Here is a 17,320-nt window from a genome sequence, read left to right on the forward strand (position 1 = left end):
GCTCCATTGGGAGACCCAGACAATTGGGACGTCCAAAAGCAGTCCCTGGGTGGGTAAAAGAATACCTCGGTAAAAGAGCCGTAAAACGGCTCCTTCCTACAGGTGGGCAACCGCCGCCTGAAGGACTCGCCTACCTAAGCTGGCATCTGCCGAGCGTAGGTATGCACTAGATAGTGCTCCGTGAAAGCGTGCAGACTCAACCAGGTAGTCGCCTGACACCTGCTGAGCCGTAGCCTGGTGCAGCAACGCCCAGGACGCACCCATGGCTCTGGGAGAATAGGCCTTCAGCCTTGAAGGAACCGGAAGCCCAGCAGAACGGTAGGCTTCAAGAATTGGTTCCTTGATCCACCGAGCCAAGTTGACTTGGGAGCTTGCGACCCTTTACTCTGGCCAGCGACAAGGACAAAGAGCGCATCCGAGCGGCGCAGGAGCGCCGTACGAGAAATGTAGAGTCTGAGTGCTCTCACCAGACCTAACAAGTGCAAATCCTTTTCACGTTGGTGAACCGGATGAGAACAAAAGGAAGGTAAGAAGGTATCCTGATTGAGATGAACAGAGGATACCACCTTCGGGAGAAATTCCAGAACCGAGCGCAGAACCAGCTTGTCCTGGTGAAACACCAGGAAGGGGGACTTGCATGACAGCACTGCTATGTCAGACACTCTGCGGAGTGACGTGACTGCACTAGGAAGACCACCTTCTGCGAAAGGCGTGAAAGAGAATATCCCTCATTGGCTCGAAGGGTGGTTTCTGAAGAGCCGGTATCACCCTGTTCAGATCCCAGGGTTCTAGCCGACGCTTGTAAGGAGGGACTATGTGGCAAACCCCCTGCAGGAACGTGCGTACCTGAGGGAGTTTGGCTAGACGCTTTTGAAAAAAAACACAGAAAGCGCCGAAACTTGTCCCTTAAGGGAACCGAGAGACAACCCCCTTTTCCATTCCGGATTGAAGGAAGGACAGAAAGTGGTCAAGGCGAATGGCCAGAGAGTAAAACTCTGATCAGAGCACCAGGATAAGAAGATCTTCCACGTCCTGTGGTAGATCTTGGCGGACGTTGGTTTCCTGGCCTGTCTCATAGTGGCAATGACCTCTTGAGATAACCCTGAAGACGCTAGGATCCGGGACACAATGGCCACGCAGTCAGGTTGAGGGCCGCCGAATTCAGATGGAAAAAACGGCCCTTGAGACAGCAAGTCTGGCCGGTCTAGTAGTGTCCACGGTTGGCCTACCGTGAGATGCCACAGATCCGGGTACCACGACCTCCTCGGCCAGTCTGGAGCGACGAGGATGGCGCGGTGGCTGTCGGATCTGATCCTGCGTAACACTCTGGGCAGCGGTGCCAGAGGAGGAATACGTGAGGCAGGGAAACTGCGACCAATCCTGCACTAATGCGTCTGCCGCCAGAGCTTTGTGATCTTGAGAACGTGCCATGAATGCCGTGACTTTGTTGTTGTGCCGGGACGCCAATAGGTCGACGTCCGGCTTCCCCCAGCGGCAACAAATCTCTTGAAACACGTCCGGTCGAAGAGACCATTCCCCTGCGTCCATGCCCTGGCGACTGAGAAAGTCTGCTTCCCAGTTTTCTACGCCCGGGATGTGAACCGCGGAGATGGTGGAGGCTGTGGCTTCCACCCACAGCAGAATCCGCCGGACTTGCTGGAAGGCTTGCCGACTGCTTGTGCCGCCTTGGTGGTTGATGTATGCCACCGCCTTGGCGTTGTCCGACTGAATTCGGATCTGCCTGCCTTCCAGCCATGGCTGGAACGCTTTTAGGGCTAGAACACTGCCCTTATCTCCAGAACATTGATCTGGAGGGAAGACTCTGCTGAGTCCATGTACCCTGAGCCCTGTGGCGGAGTAAGACTCCCTGACAGACTCGCGTCCGCCGTGACCACAGGCCAGGATGTGGGCAGGAAGGACTTTTTCCTTTGACAAGAGTGGGAAGAAGCCACCACTGAAGGGAGGCCATGGCTGCCCGAGAAGGAGCAACGTCCTTGTCGAGGGACGTCGATTTACTGTCCCATTTGCGGAGAAAGTCCCATTAAAGTGGGCGCAGATGAATCAGCGCAAACGGAGCTGCCTCTATTGCTGCCACCAACTTCTCTAGGAAGTGCATGAGGCGCCTCAAAGGGTGTGACTGGGCTCGAAGGAACGATTGCACCCCTGTCTGTAGTGAACGCTGTTTGTCCAGCGGAAGCTTCACTATCGCTGAGAGAGTATGAAACTCCATGCCGAGATATGTCAGTGATTGGGCCGGTGTCAATTTTGACTTTAGGAAAAATTGATGAACCACCCGAATCTCTGGAGAGTCTCTAGAGCCATGTTCAGGCTGTGTTGGCATGCCACCCGAGAGGGGGCCTTGACCAGCAGATTGCCTGAGAGAGTAGGACCGCTACCACAGTTGTCATGACCTTGGTGAAGGCCCGTAGGGCTGTCACCAGGCCGAAAGTTAGTGCCACGAACTGAAGGTGTTCGTTCCCTATGTCGAAGCGCAGGAAGTGCTGATATCCTGATACAATCGGCACGTGGAGATAAGCATCCCTGATGTCGATTGATGCTAGGAAGCCTCCTTGGGCCATCAAAGGCGATGGCAAGCGGAGAGATTCCATCCGGAACCGTTAGGTTCTCTGTCCGTTGAGCAGTGTGAAGTCCAGAACGGGGCGGAGTGATCCGTCCTATCTGGTACCACGAACAAGCTGGAGTAAAAAGCCGCGACTACGTTCTTGAAGGGGAACGAGGATCGCAACTCCTCCTGCCTTCGGAGTGTTCACCGCCTGGAAACGTGCATCGGCTCGCTCGGGGGACGGAGATGCTGTGAAGCAACGAGTCGGAGGACGAGAACTGAGCTCTATCCTGTGACCGTAAGACAGAATGTCTCCTACATCGGTCTTGGACATGTGGGGACCACTCCCCTGACCTGGACCGCCATGCAGAAAAGGTTCTCTATGCCCTGCGGAGGATGAAAATACCCTCGCCTGAGACGTCGAAGACGCTAATTGCGGAGCACAGGATGACCGCATTGATCTGAGACAGAGCAGCTGAGATAGCCTGGAGTGCCCACCCCTGCAAAGGCCGGGGCAACGGACGCGCCCTATGGCTTCATAGATGGATCCCATTAGGAGTTCTATCTGTCTGTCCGTGGCATTCTTGAGCGTGGACCCGCCAGCCACTGCTACTACTGATCTAGCCGCCAGTCCAGAGACTGGAGGGCACCTTATGACACTGAGCCGAAACCTTAACAACGTCAGAGAGGAAGGGACAACGTGTGTTATAAGGCGTTCAGTAAAACGCTTGTCCGGGAAGGTGTGCTTCTGGACAGTATCTGTGCATTAGCTGGACTGGGACTGCGGTTCGTGCTGGAGTTTACCACGTAATAACTAGAGGCCACCCCAGGAACACGCTTCGTCGCAGACTGATAGAGGCCTGGGGCGATCCCGCAGTGCCCGGGCCTGTGTAAGGGGCCCATCTGGACAGCAAACTCCTAGTCTCTTAGCCGACCATTTGTCCATAGCCTGAGACATGGATAGTGAAAATGACCCAGAGAGTTTCTCAGCAAAGCTGTAACTCTGTCCCTGCCGCCTGGACAGGGAACGCCGGCGAAGTTTTCATCATGCAAACTCTGTCGCTGTCATCTGTGCAGTGCCCGTAATATAGGCGCACAAGAGGTTAAAATAAGCCAGTGTCTTGGCACCCTTACTCTTTAAGAGCAGACAACAGCCTGTCGTCCGCAGAGTAATCAGTGAGGGTATACAGCCAAAAACAAATAATGCTGCCGAACAGTGAAATCATATACCATATAAATAAACACCTATATAGATATATATACACTGCGGCACCAAGGGGGGGGGACAACACCCTAGGAAGACCACCTTTGAAAAACTGGTGCCCCCCAGTGCTCAGTGAGGGGGAAGGAGGATAGCAACGTATGCTCCAGCCCTCCCTACGTTATGATGCAAGGCTCTGTCTGCAGGAATTCGGTGGTCTATAGTGATCAGTGAGGGGGGGCGGAGGACAGCGAGGTGTGCTCCAGCCCTCACTGTCGGCAACATACCGACCATCCCGCCCTTCTCCCTGCTGGCAGGCTCAGGGGCGGGAGTTTAACACACTAGGCCGCAAAAGCCGGGGACTAAAGTAAAAACCGCGGCCGGCAAACAGGCACGGTCGGCGCGGTAGTCCCGGACAAAAAATGCACACCGCAGTCGCAGCTGCGTCTGAGGCCAAGGTGCTTCATGCACCGTGCCAACGGGGACACAGAGTACCTGTAGCTGCAGGGCCTGTCCCTGACGATACTCCGTCTCCTGTCCGGCAGGGGCTGCGGATGTGGCTTGTAGCCACCAGATTCTCTGCCCCGGGTCTCCCTCAGCTGCAGCCAGAAGTTGCTGAAAAGAAGGGAATTTTGTTACTTACCGTAAATTCCTTTTCTTCTAGCTCTTATTGGGAGACCCAGACGATTGGGGTATAGCTACTGCCCTCCGGAGGCCACACAAAGCACTACACTAAAAAGTGCTAGGCCCCTCCCCTTCTGGCTATACCCCCCCGTGGTATCACGGGTTCTCCAGTTTTAGTGCCAAAGCAAGAAGGAGGAAAGCCAATAACTGGTTTAAACAAATTAACTCCGAGTAACATCGGAGAACTGAAAAAACCGTTCAACATGAACAACATGTGTACCCGCAAACAACAAAAAAATCCCGAAGGACAACAGGGCGGGTGCTGGGTCTCCCAATAAGAGCTAGAAGAAAAGGAATTTACGGTAAGTAACAAAATTCCCTTCTTCTTCAGCGCTCTATTGGGAGACCCAGACGATTGGGACGTCCAAAAGCTGTCCCTGGGTGGGTAAAGAAATACCGCATGTTAGAGCTGCAAAACAGCCCTCCCCTACGGGAGTGTCACTGCCGCCTGCAGGACTCTTCTACCTAAGCTGGCGTCCGCCGAAGCATAGGTATGCACCTGATAATGCTTGGTGAAAGTGTGCAGACTGGACCAGGTAGCTGCCTGGCACACTTGTTGAGCCGAAGCCTGGTGTCGTAATGCCCAGGACGCACCCACGGCTCTGGGTGAGTGGGCTTTTAGCCCTGAAGGAACCGGAAGCCCCGCAGAACGGTAGGCCTCTAGAATTGGTTCTTTGATCCATCGAGCCAGGGTGGCTTTAGAAGCCTGCAACCCCTTGCGCGGACCAGCGACAAGGACAAAAAAATGCATCGGAACGGCGCATGGGCGCCGTGCGGGAAAAGTAGATTCTGAGTGCTCTCACCAGATCTAACAAACGTAAGTCCTTTCCATACCGGTGAACCGGATGAGGACAAAAGGAAGGCAAGGATATATCCTGATTAAGATGAAATGAAGATACGACCTTAGGGAGAAACTCCGGAATGGTGCGCAGCACTACCTTGTCCTGGTGGAACACCAGGAAGGGAGCCTTGGATGACAGAGCTGCCAGCTCAGACACTCGCCGAAGCGATGTGATCGCAACGAGAAACGCCACCTTCTGTGACAGGCGAGAAAATGAAACTTCCTTCAGAGGCTCGAAAGGCGGCTTCTGGAGAGCAAACTAGTACCCTGTTGAGATCCCATGGATCTAACGGCCGCTTGTACGGGGGTACGATATGACAGACCCCCTGTAGGAACGTGCGCACCTTAGAAAGACGTGCTAGACGCTTCCGAAAAAAAAACACGGATAGTGCCGAGACTTGCCCCTTAAGGGAGCCGAGCGACAAGCCCTTTTCTAACCCCGATTGCAGGAAGGAAAGAAAAGTAGGCAATGCAAATGGCCAGGGAGACCCTCCCTGAGCCGAGCACCAGGTTAAGAAAATCTTCCACGTTCTGTGGTAGATCTTAGCAGAAGTGGACTTCCTAGCCTGTTTCATGGTGGCAACGACCCCTTGGGATAATCCTGAAGACGCTAGGATCCAGGACTCAATGGCCACACAGTCAGGTTCAGGGCCGCAGAATTCCGATGGAAAAACGGCCCTTGGGACAGTAAGTCTGGCCGGCCTGGTAGTGACCACGGTCGGCCGACCGTGAGATGCCACAGATCCGGGTACCACGATCTCCTCGGCCAGTCTGGGGCGACGAGTATGACGCGGCTGCAATCGGATCTGATTTTTGCGCAGTACTCTGGGCAAGATTGCCAGAGGTGGAAACACATATGGGAGCCGGAACTGCGACCAATCTTGCACTAAGGCGTCTGCCGCCAGAGCTCTGTGATCGCGCGATCGTGCCATAAATGCCGGGACCTTGTTGTTGTGCCGAGACGCCATTAGGTCGACGTCCGGCACCCCCCAGCGGCGACAGATTTCCTGAAACACGTCCGGGTGAAGGGACCATTCCCCTGCGTCCATACCCTGGCGACTGAGGAAGTCTGCTTCCCAGTTTTCTACGCCCGGGATGTGAACTGCGGATATGGTGGATGCTGTGTCCTCCACCCACATGAGGATTCGCCGGACTTCCTGGAAGGCTTGCCGACTGCGCGTCTCTCCTTGGTGGTTGATGTATGCCACCACTGTGGAGTTGTCCGACTGGAGTCGGATCTGCGCTCTTTCTAGCCACTGCTGGAAAGCTAGTAGGGCAAGATACCCTGCCCTGATTTCCAGAACATTGATCTGAAGGGTGGACTCCTGCTGAGTCCACGTCCCCTGAGCCCTGTGGCGGAGACAAACTGCTCCCCACCCTGACAGACTCGTATCTGTCGTGACTACTGCCCAGGATGGGGGTAGGAAGGATCTTCACTGTGACAATGAGGTGGAAATACGCCACCATTGCAGAGAGTCCTTGGCCGTCTGTGAAAAGGAGACTTTCCTGTCCAGGGAGGTTGACTGCCCGTCCCATTGGCGGAGAATGTCCCATTGAAGTTGGCGCAGATGAAACTGCGCAAAGGGAACTGCCTCCATGGCTGCCACCATCTTCCCTAGGAAGTGCATGAGGCGCCTTAAGGGGTGCGACTGGCCTTGAAGGAGAGACTGCACCTCTGTCTGCAGTGAACGCTGCTTGTTCAGCGGAAGCTTCACTATCGCTGATAGAGTGTGAAACTCCATGCCGAGATACGTTAGTGATTGAGTCGGTGACAGATTTGACCTTGCCAAATTGATGATCCACCCGAAAGTCTGGAGAGTCTCCAGCGTAACATTCAGGCTGCGTTGGCATGCCTCGAGGGAGGGTGCCTTGACGAGTAGATCGTCCAAGTAAGGGATCACCGAGTGTCCCTGAGAGTGCAAGACTGCTACCACTGCTGCCATGATCTTGGTGAACACCCGTGGGGTTGTCGCCAGACCGAATGGCAGAGCTACGAACTGAAGATGGTCGTCTCCTATCACAAAACGTAGAAAACGTTGGTGCTCCGTAGCAATTGGCACGTGGAGATAGGCATCTTTGATGTCTGTTGAGGCAAGGAAGTCTCCTCGAGACATTGAGGTAATGACGGATCGGAGGGATTCCATCCGGAACCGCCTGGCGTGCACATGATTGTTGAGCAGTTTTAGGTCCAGAACAGGACGGAAGGAGCCGTCCTGTTTTGGAGCCACAAAGAGATTGGAGTACAAACCCTCGCCCTCGTTCCTGAGGGGGGACAGGGATCACCACTCCTTCTGCTCTTAGAGCGTCCACCGCCTGCAGCAGGGCATCTGCTCGGTGGGGAGGTGGGGCCGTTCTGAATAATGGAGTCGGAGGACGAGAACAGAACACTGTCCTGTGCACGTGAGCACAATGTCCGTCACCCACCGGTCTGTGACCTGTGGCAGCTAAATGTCGCCAAAGGCGGGGAAGTCTGCCATCAACCGCGGATGCGGAGAGAGAGAGAGAGAGCTGAGAGTCATGAGGAGACCGCCTTGGTAGCGGTTCCTCCGGCTGCCTTCCTTGGGCGTGATTGAGCCCGGCCGGAATCTGAGCCCGTCTGAGGTTTTGTAGCCCTTTTGCACGAGGACAATTGGGACCTGCCCGAGCTTGGGAAGGACCGAAACCTCGACTATACTTTTAGGACAGCTTTAATAGGGTAAGTCGCAGTGCAGACATTGCGGGGTTACGGACGCCTCTGCGGTACAGATGTACATGTGCTCAAGGCCAGCTGCGCAAGAACAGCTGAAAAGGTTAGGTTGCCTATACGGCTGTGAATGCCGGAGCAACCGACACGCCGATAGCCTCCTAGACAGATTTCAACCAGAGTCCATCTGTCTGTGAATGGCAACTTTAAGTGAAGCCCCATCTCCAGTGCAACTATGTCTCTAGACGCAAGCCTGGAGATTGGAGAATCCACCTTTGGACCCTGGGTCCAGCGCTTGACCACGTCAGGAGAAAAGGGATAACGTGTATCTTTAAAAAACGTTTGGAGAAAACGCTTATCTGGTAAGCGTGGTGTTTCTGGACTGCTTCTCTGAAGTCAGCGTGGCCAGAAAAATACTCCATATCCGTTTGAGATACTGAAAAGGGACTTCTCCTGCTGTGAAGCTGACTCCTCCACTGGGGGAGCTGAGGGAGAAAGATCCAACCTTCCATTGATGGACGCTATAGGATCATTCCGTATGGCGTTACCATCCGGTGTATCCGGATTGAGAGCGATGTCAGGATCAAAGTCCTGGAGAGCTGCCTTATCATACAGAGAGTCCTCCTAGGACCCCCCCGTTCCAAATGAGGTTGGTCAGGAAGATTGCCCATGGCCTGTCTGGACTGCAAGTCTCTATCTTATGACAATATATCTGTCGAAACTGCAACTCCGTCCCTGTCCTTGGACAGGGTTGACAGGTGGTTTCTTTGGCCACGACTAGTAGAGACCCCGGCAGACGAAGTGCTAGAGACCCCGGCAGACGAAGTGCTACAGGGGAGCATGCACACAATGGGACGGTGTCATGAATAGCATCCCATGTAGTAAAAACAGCACTGAAAATCTGTGTTGCTTTTTTGCCGCTGCCGACTAGCCATCTAGAAGTATATAGCCAAGAATGGTGACCGTACAGTGCAATGTATAGCATACAAGCATAAAGTACAAATGAACACTGCAGCACAAGCAATACAAGCAGCATAGAAGCCTGTGCCCTGGCACCCCTGCTCTTCTGCTGCTGTAGACAAGTCATCTAGGGGAATATAGCCCAGAAGAGTGACCATACAGTGCGATGCATAGCATACAAGCACAAGTACAAATGCACACTGCAGCCCATGCAATACAAAACAGCATAGAAAAAAACCTGTGCCCCAGCACCCTTGGTTTTCAGCTGCTGTAGTCTAGCCATTCCAGGAGAATATAGCTAAGACTAGCGACTGTACAGTGCAGTGTATAGCATACAAGCATAAACACAAATGAACACTTCAGTACGTGCAATACAAGCAGCATAGAAAGCCTGTGCCTTAGCACACCTGCTTTCCTGCTGCTGATGTGTCGCTCTCCAAGCGGGCATATAGCGACCTATGCAGTTAAAATACACATGTACACACTGCAGTATATATTGGGGTCAGCACTATGTGTGCCGCTTACCGCCCGCCTATAAGCGGGTGTATGGTCGCCATAGTCCTGCCTGGTTGCCGAAAGTCCGAGCTCGGACTGCAGTAATGGCTGCCGGCGTCTTCCCCAGCTCGTGTGAGGAGGGGCGGGCCGTGGGCGTGCCCCAAGTCAGAGCGGGAATCCGGCGTCCGACAGTGTGCAGTGAGAGGGCTGGAGCATGTAAATAAGGCTCCAGCCCTCGGCGCTGCTGATTGCTCAGCGCCTGTCCCCTTCCCTGAGTGACAGGGAGGGGGCGGGAACGAAGCGGCACTAGGCCGCAGAAGCCGGGGACTGGATTTATAAGCGCCGCCGCCGTAAAAGCGCGGTCGGCGCCCAGTCCCCGGCGAACTACAAGTCCCAGCCGCGCCGCCGCTCCCGGAGCGTCCGGCGCGGTAGTTCCCAATACACAAAGTCACTCAGCAAAGCTGCAGTGACTGTAACCCTTTACTGTCCCCGGCGCACTAGCACACCCAGCAAGTCTGGAGTGTGCTGTGCCTGTGTGTCCGGGGACACAGAGTACCTGTAATGGTGCAGGGCCATGTCCCTGAACGGTACTCCAGCTCCGTATCCAGCAGGTTCAAATGGGTCTGTGGATGGAGCCCGGCGTCAGAGCTTTGAGGCCGGCAGGATCCCACTTCCTCAGAGCCCCTCAGGGGGATGTGGAAGGAAAGCAGCATGTGGGCTCCAGCCGCCGTACCAGCAATAGGTACCTCAACCTTACAACACCATCAACGGGTGAGAAGGGAGCATGCTGGGGGCCCTATATGGGCCCTCTTTTCTTCCATCCGATATAGTCAGCAGCTACTGCTGACTAAAATCTGTGGAGCTATGCATGGATGTCTGACCTCCTTCGCACAAAGCTTGAAAACTGGAGAACCCGTGATACCACGGGGGGGTATAGCCAGAAGGGGAGGGGCCTAGCACTTTTTAGTGTAGTGCTTTGTGTGGCCTCCGGAGGGCAGTAGCTATACCCCAATCGTCTGGGTCTCCCAATAGAGCGCTGAAGAAACATGGCTGACGGCGTTCTCTGAGGAGGAGGGAGGCGTGGGCGTAGTCACAAAAAAGTGCGGGAATCTGGTGCCTCAGCGTGGGTAGTGAGGGGGGCGGAGGACAGCTCAATGTACTACAGCCCTCACTGTCGGCGTCATACCGACCGTCCCGCCCTTTTCCCTGACTGGCAGGTCTGGGGGCGGGAGAATCCCATACTAGGCCGCAAAAGCCGGGGATTAAAGTTGAAATCGCGGCCGGCCGGCAGTGCACGGTCGGCGCGGTAGTCCCGGACCCACACGCACGCCGCAGTCGCTGCAGCGTCTGGGCCCACGGTGCTTTATGTGCCGTCCCAACGGGGACACAGAGCACCTGGAATATGCGGTACTAGGCCGCAGAATCCGGGGACTAGAGTATAAGCGCGGCCGGCAACAAGCGCGGTCAGCGCGGTAGTCCCGGCGCACTAACACGCCCAGCAGTGCTGCAGCGTGTATGACACAAGCGCTCCATGCGCCGTCCCCAAGGGGACACAGAGTACCTCACAGTAGCAGGGCCATGTCCCTGACGATACCCAGCTCCTGTCCAGCAGATTCCCAGGGGCTGCGGAGGGAGCACGGTCCCAGTGTCTGGAGACCGATTATGGATCCCACTTCACCCAGAGCCCTGCAGGGATGGGGAAGGAAAACAGCATGTTGGCTCCTGCCTATGTACCCGCAATGGGCACCTCAACCTTAACACCGCCGACCAGAGTGGGGTGAGAAGGGAGCATGCTGGGGGCCCTATATGGGCCCACTTTTCTTCCATCCGAAATAGTCAGCAGCTGCTGCTGACTAAATTGTGGAGCTTGCGTGCATGTGTGCCTCCTTCGCACAAAGCTTAAAAACTGAGGAGCCCGTGATGCACGGGAGGGTGTATAGCAGAGGGGAAGGGTTTACACTTTTAAGTGTAATACTTTGTGTGGCCTCCGGAGGCAGTAGCTATACACCCAATTGTCTGGGTCTCCCAATGGAGCGACAAAGAAATTATATATATTACAATATGGATGGAAAAAAAGAAAAATGCACTGAAAACATGTTTCTTTTCTGCCAGAAGGTGCAGATTTGATGTAGGAAATTTCTGCACCAAATCTGCAACGTGGGCACATAGCCAAAAGTTGTGCTGCAGTTTTCTGAGAGCTCCTGCGCCTAAGGCTATCTTCATGCTGCGGTTTATTTGCTGAATGTCCTGCGGATATGGTGCGGGCATCCTGCATTGAGGATACAGTACATTGGCTTCAGCACTGCATCCGCAATGCAGAACAAGTGCTGAGTGATCGGGAGTTCATACTTACCTCCATCACGCAGCACTTCTCTCTGGCCGTGTCTGCACTGTGCAGGAGAAGGTGGGCGGGCCTGAACTAGCTCCGGCTGTCCCATGAACAGACCTCGTGCAGGCCCCGCCCACCTCTTCCTTCCTGTACCTGGCGTCACCGCGCTCCTGTGCACGGAGAAAGTGACTCCATTGTCTTGTATCAAGGCAGGCAAGTATGGGACCCTGCGGAGAAATCCGCAGGAATAATTGACATGCTGCAGATTTTTCCGCATTATTTCCGCTACGGAAAAAAAACACAGCATGGGTACAGCACTCCCCAAATAGAAACTGCTGGGGATTCGCTGTACTGCGGATTTTTCAAAAATCCGTGGAATTTCCGCGAAAAAAAAATCGCGGCCAATTCTGCAAATTTTCCGCAGCGTGGGCACATAGCCTTATGGTATGTGCACACACTACAGACTTGATGCAGAAAATTTCTGCAGCGTGTGCACACAGCCTTATTCTTAGGATAAGGTATCACTGATCAGATTGGCACCTGAAACCTCCATCAATTAGCTGTTTTCTGCTGTAAACCGTGGCAAAAAAAGCAGAGCACATTGTAGTGAATGACGGCGAGAAATGCAATTCTGCTCCTATAGAAGTGAATAGGAGCCGATTTGCAATATCCAGCGCATGGTGCGGTGCTGTTCGGCTCTGTCCACCTCTTACAACTGACGTCAGCTGATTGGTGCGGGTTACGGGTATAGGACTCGCACCAGTCAGATATTGATGACTTATCCCAAGTATAGATCATCAATATGACCAGCATGGAAAACCCCTTTAATTTTATGTAGCTTCCAAAATATATTACTCCCACCCAACACTCACAGAACTCCGCTTCAGAGGTGAAATTGAAGGAAATAAAGATATTTGTAAATTATGCAGCATTCCATGTAAGTTTTATTACTGGGATGTTGCACGTATTATCTAAAAGTATTTTTTTTTTTTTTTTAATCAAACACACAAAGCATTTCCAGATTTAATCCCAGCGCACATAAGGATTTATGATCCCACAATTTGATTAAATCTCAGAGATCAGAATCGGGCACAAGTTTTCGGTATAAAGTCCCGTAACGTCTTGTCCCCTACACGGAGATTGCTTTCCTCTACTATCAAGTCTGTTAGTTTTTCCTTTGCCAGTCCTCATATTCCCTCCATGGCTGACGTAAGGCACGTCATAAAAAAAGTGTCCTCCGACCTGTGCTTTTTTTCCACCTCCTCACTCATCTCTTCTTCACTCCTTTCTTCCGGGGTGCATTGGGGTTCACCCGCCTCCGCCCGGCTCCTATCGCGCCATCTCTGATGTTTAAGTTCGCGGCTCGGCTGTAAATGTCGTTTTCTACGAAAGGAGAGGCTCCGGCGATGTAATCGGGGTTGAAGACGTCCGTTTTGGATCTCGCCTTGTTGGAGAGACGCTGCTGGGGGAAATGCTGGTCACCCACAAGTTGGGGGTTGGAGGCGTGTTTGCCACCTTGTGGCGTTGGCAAGGAGTACTGCAAGAAGACAGATGAAGGGCAGTGAAGACAGGGGAAGTCTGACATTCCAGCATACATTAGGGGATTATAACACGTCCCGCATTGGTACAGTGAAAAAAATAAGTATTATAAACATTGCCGAGTTTTCCCACCTACAAAGAATGGAAAGGTCTGTAATTTTTATCGTAGGTAACTTCAACTGTGACAGAATAAACACCCCCCCCCAAAAACAAAAAACTAAACCACAAAAAACACGAGTTTAACACTAGAACTACTGAGGTAGTCATTTTGACTACTTCGCACTATGTAGTTCTAGTAGGTGTCACGAGTCCAGTAGTTCTAGTGTTAAATACAGTCATATGAAAAAGTTTGGGCACCCCTATTAATGTTAACCTTTTTTCTTTATAACAATTTGGGTTTTTGCAGCAGCTATTTCAGTTTCATATATCTAATAACTGATGGACTGAGTAATATTTCTGGATTGAAATGAGGTTTATTGTACTAACAGAAAATGTGCAATCCGCATTTAAACAAAATTTGACCGGTGCAAAAGTATGGGCACCCTTAACAATTTCTTGATTTGAACACTCCTAACTACTTTTTTCTGACTTACTAAAGCACTAAATTGGTTTTGTAACCTCATTTAGCTTTGACCTTCATAGGCAGGTGTATCCAATCATGAGAAAAGGTATTTAACCCCTTAACGATCGTGGGCAGTAAAATTACGTCCTAGCGGTCATAACGTTACTGCCCGCGGTCTGCCGGCAGCATGCCGCGATCGGCGCACATCTCAGCTGATTTTCACAGCTGAGATGTGTGCCTGCTAGGCACGAGCAGAATCGTTATCTGCTTGTGCCATTTAACCCCCTGTAATGGCAGTCAATATGTGACAGCGCCATTATAAACACGATCGCGGTAAAGTTTTACTTACCGCCTGATACCGGAAGTCACGTGACATGATCACGTGACTTCCGGTGGTTGTCATGGTAGCACAGGGTCATGTGATGACTCCTGTGCTAGACATGAACCACTTTCACTTTCGATTTGTACGGAGGCCAGGGAAGCAGGAAGTGCACGTATCTGCTGTTTACAGCTGTGATCAGCAGATAGCGATCAGCAATCCGATCGCTCTGCACTATAGCCCCCTAGGGGGACTAGTAAAATTTAAAAAAAAAAAATCAAAAAAACAAAAAACCTAAAAGTTCAAATCACCCCCCTTTCGCCCCATTGAAAATTAAAGGGTTAAAAAAATAAAAAATACACACATTTGGTATCGCCGAGTTCAGAAACACCCGATGAAAATATAAAATCAATTAATCTGATCAGTAAACGGCGTAGTGGCAAAAAAAATTCAAAACACCAAAATGATGGGGGGTTTTTTTGTCGCCACAACTTTTGCGCAAAATGCAATAACAGGCGATCAAAACGTAGCATCTGCGCAAAAATGGTACGGTTAAACGTCAGCTCGAGTCGCAAAAAATAAGCCGTCAGTGAGCCATAGATCCCGAAAAATGAGAACGCTACGGGTCACGGAATATGGCGTAAAACGTGCGCCACTTTTTTCAGACAAACTTCTGAATTTTTTTAACCCGTTATATAAAAGTAAACCTATACATGTTTGGTGTCTACGAACTCACACCGACGTCAGGCATCACACCAACACATCAGTTTTACCATACAGTGAATAAAATATATCTCAAAAACAATAGTGCTATTGCACTTTTTTTACAATTTTTCTGCATTTGGAATTTTTTGCCGTTTTACAATACACTATATGGTAAAACCTATGGTTTCATTTAAAAGTACAGCTCGTTCCGCAAAAAATGAGCCCTCACATGACCATATTGACTGAAAAATAAAAATGTTACGTCTGAGAAAAAAAGAATGGCGAAAAAAAAAACCGGAAAGCGAAAAATCGGCCGGTCATGAAGGGGTTAAGGTGGCCACTTGCAAGTTGTTCTCCTATTTGAATCTCCTATGAAGAGTGGCATCATGGGCTCCTCAAAACAACTCTCAAATGATCTGAAAACAAAGATTATTCAGCATAGTTGTTCAGGGGAAGGTACAAAAAGTTGTCTCAGAGATTTAACCTGTCAGTTTCCACTGTGAGGAACATAGTAAGGAAATGGAAGAACACAGGTTCAGTTCTTGTTAAGCCCAGAAGTGGCAGGCCAAGAAAAATATCAGAAAGGCAGAGAAGAAGAATGGTGAGAACAGTCAAGGACAATCCACAGACCACCTCCAAAGACCTGCAGCTTCATCTTGCTGCAGATGGTGTCAATGTGCATCGGTCAACAATACAGCGCACGTTGCACAAGGAGAAGCTGTATGGGAGAGTGATGCGAAAGAAGCCGTTTCTGCAAGCACGCCACAAACAGAGTCGCCTGAGGTATGCAAAAGCACATTTGGACAAGCCAGTTACATTTTGGAAGAAGGTCCTGTGGACTGATGAAACAAAGATTGAGTTGTTTGGTCACACAAAAAGGCGTTATGCATGGAGGCAAAAAAACACGGCATTCCAAGAAAAGCACTTGCTACCCACAGTAAAATTTGGTGGAGGTTCCATCATGCTTTGGGGCTGTGTGGCCAATGCCGGCACCGGGAATCTTGTTAAAGTTCAGGGTCGCATGGATTCAACTCAGTATCAGCAGATTCTTGACAATAATGTACAAGAATCAGTGACGAAGTTGAAGTTAAGCAGGGGATGGATATTTCAGCAAGACAATGATCCAAAACACCGCTCCAAATCTACTCAGGCATTCATGCAGAGGAACAATTACAATGTTCTGGAATGGCCATCCCAGTCCCCAGACCTGAATATCATTGAACATCTGTGGGATGATGTGAAGCGGCTGTCCATGCTCGGCGACCATCAAACTTAACTGAACTGGAATTGTTTTGTAAACAGGAATGGTCAAATATACAAATCTACCTTCATCCAGGATCCAGGAACTCATTAAAAGCTACAGGAAGCCACTAGAGGCTGGGATTTTTGCAAAAGGAGGATCTACAAAATATTAATGTCACTTTTATGTTGAGGTGCCCATACTTTTGCACCTGTCAAAAAGAGAATTTTGTTTACTTACCGTAAATTCTTTTTCTTATAGTTCCGTATTGGGAGACCCAGACCATGGGTGTATAGCTTCTGCCTCCGGAGGACACACAAAGTACTACACTAAAAAGTGTAGCTCCTCCCTCCGAGCATATACACCCCCTGGATAACCAAATCTAGCCAGTTTAGTGCAAAAGCTGAAGGAGGACATCCACCCACAAGTAGAGATAGAGCAAAACCCGGAACAACCAGAACCTCTGTCTACAACAACAGCCGGTGAAAACACACGGAACAAGAAAACTGCCAACAGACAACAGGGAGGGTGCTGGGTCTCCCATGTCGGAACTATAAGAAAAAGAATTTACGGTAAGTAAACAAAATTCTCTTTTTCTTCATCGTTCCTTATGGGAGACCCAGACCATGGGACGTCTCAAAGCAGTCCATGGGTGGGAAATAAACAGAAACTGAGAAGTAGGCAAAACCTAACTTCACAAATGGGCGACAGCCGCCTGAAGGATGCGTCTGCCCAAGCTCGCATCTGCCGAAGCATAAGCATGCACTTGGTAGTGCTTTGAAAAGGTGTGCAGACTAGACCAAGTGGCAGCCTGACAGACCTGATGAGCCGTAGCCTGGTGCCTGAAAGCCCAAGAGGCACCGACAGCTCTGGTCGAGTGTGCCTTGATCCCCGGCGGGGGAGGCACCTGAGTACACTGGTAGGCATCGGATATGGCCGACCTAATCCAACGAGCTAGGGTCGGTTTAGAAGCCGAGAGACCCTTGCGCTGACCTGTGGTCAGCACAAAAAGAGAGGTGCACCGCCTAAGAACAGCGGTGCGTGACACATAGATCCGGAGCGCCCGCACCAGATCTAAAGTATGCAACGCTTTCTCAAAGAGATGCACAGAAGCCGGACAAAAGGAAGGCAATGAAATGTCCCACCTTAGGGAGAAAGTCCGGAGTCGGACGGAGAACCACCTTGTCTTGGTGAAAAAA

At 51.4% G+C, this 17,320-nt stretch overlaps 2 protein-coding genes across 2 annotated transcripts in view; one reads left to right on the plus strand and one right to left on the minus strand.

Moving 5' to 3' along the window:
• UTP4 (UTP4 small subunit processome component) overlaps nucleotides 1–17,320 on the plus strand; it is a 480,982-nt gene that overhangs the window by 267,423 nt on the left and 196,239 nt on the right. The gene's annotated exons all lie outside the window — the stretch shown is intronic.
• Nucleotides 12,695–17,320, minus strand: part of NOB1 (NIN1 (RPN12) binding protein 1 homolog) — a 45,449-nt gene continuing 40,823 nt past the window's right edge. Inside the window, exon 9 of the mRNA XM_075326020.1 lies at nucleotides 12,695–13,293. Within this exon, the coding sequence (XP_075182135.1) occupies nucleotides 13,024–13,293 (270 nt within the window). The 3' untranslated portion in view covers nucleotides 12,695–13,023. The remainder of the gene's footprint in view (nucleotides 13,294–17,320) is intronic.

The sequence above is a fragment of the Anomaloglossus baeobatrachus genome, chromosome 10 (genome assembly GCF_048569485.1).
Source record: "Anomaloglossus baeobatrachus isolate aAnoBae1 chromosome 10, aAnoBae1.hap1, whole genome shotgun sequence".
In the NCBI taxonomy this organism is placed as follows: domain Eukaryota; kingdom Metazoa; phylum Chordata; class Amphibia; order Anura; family Aromobatidae; genus Anomaloglossus; species Anomaloglossus baeobatrachus.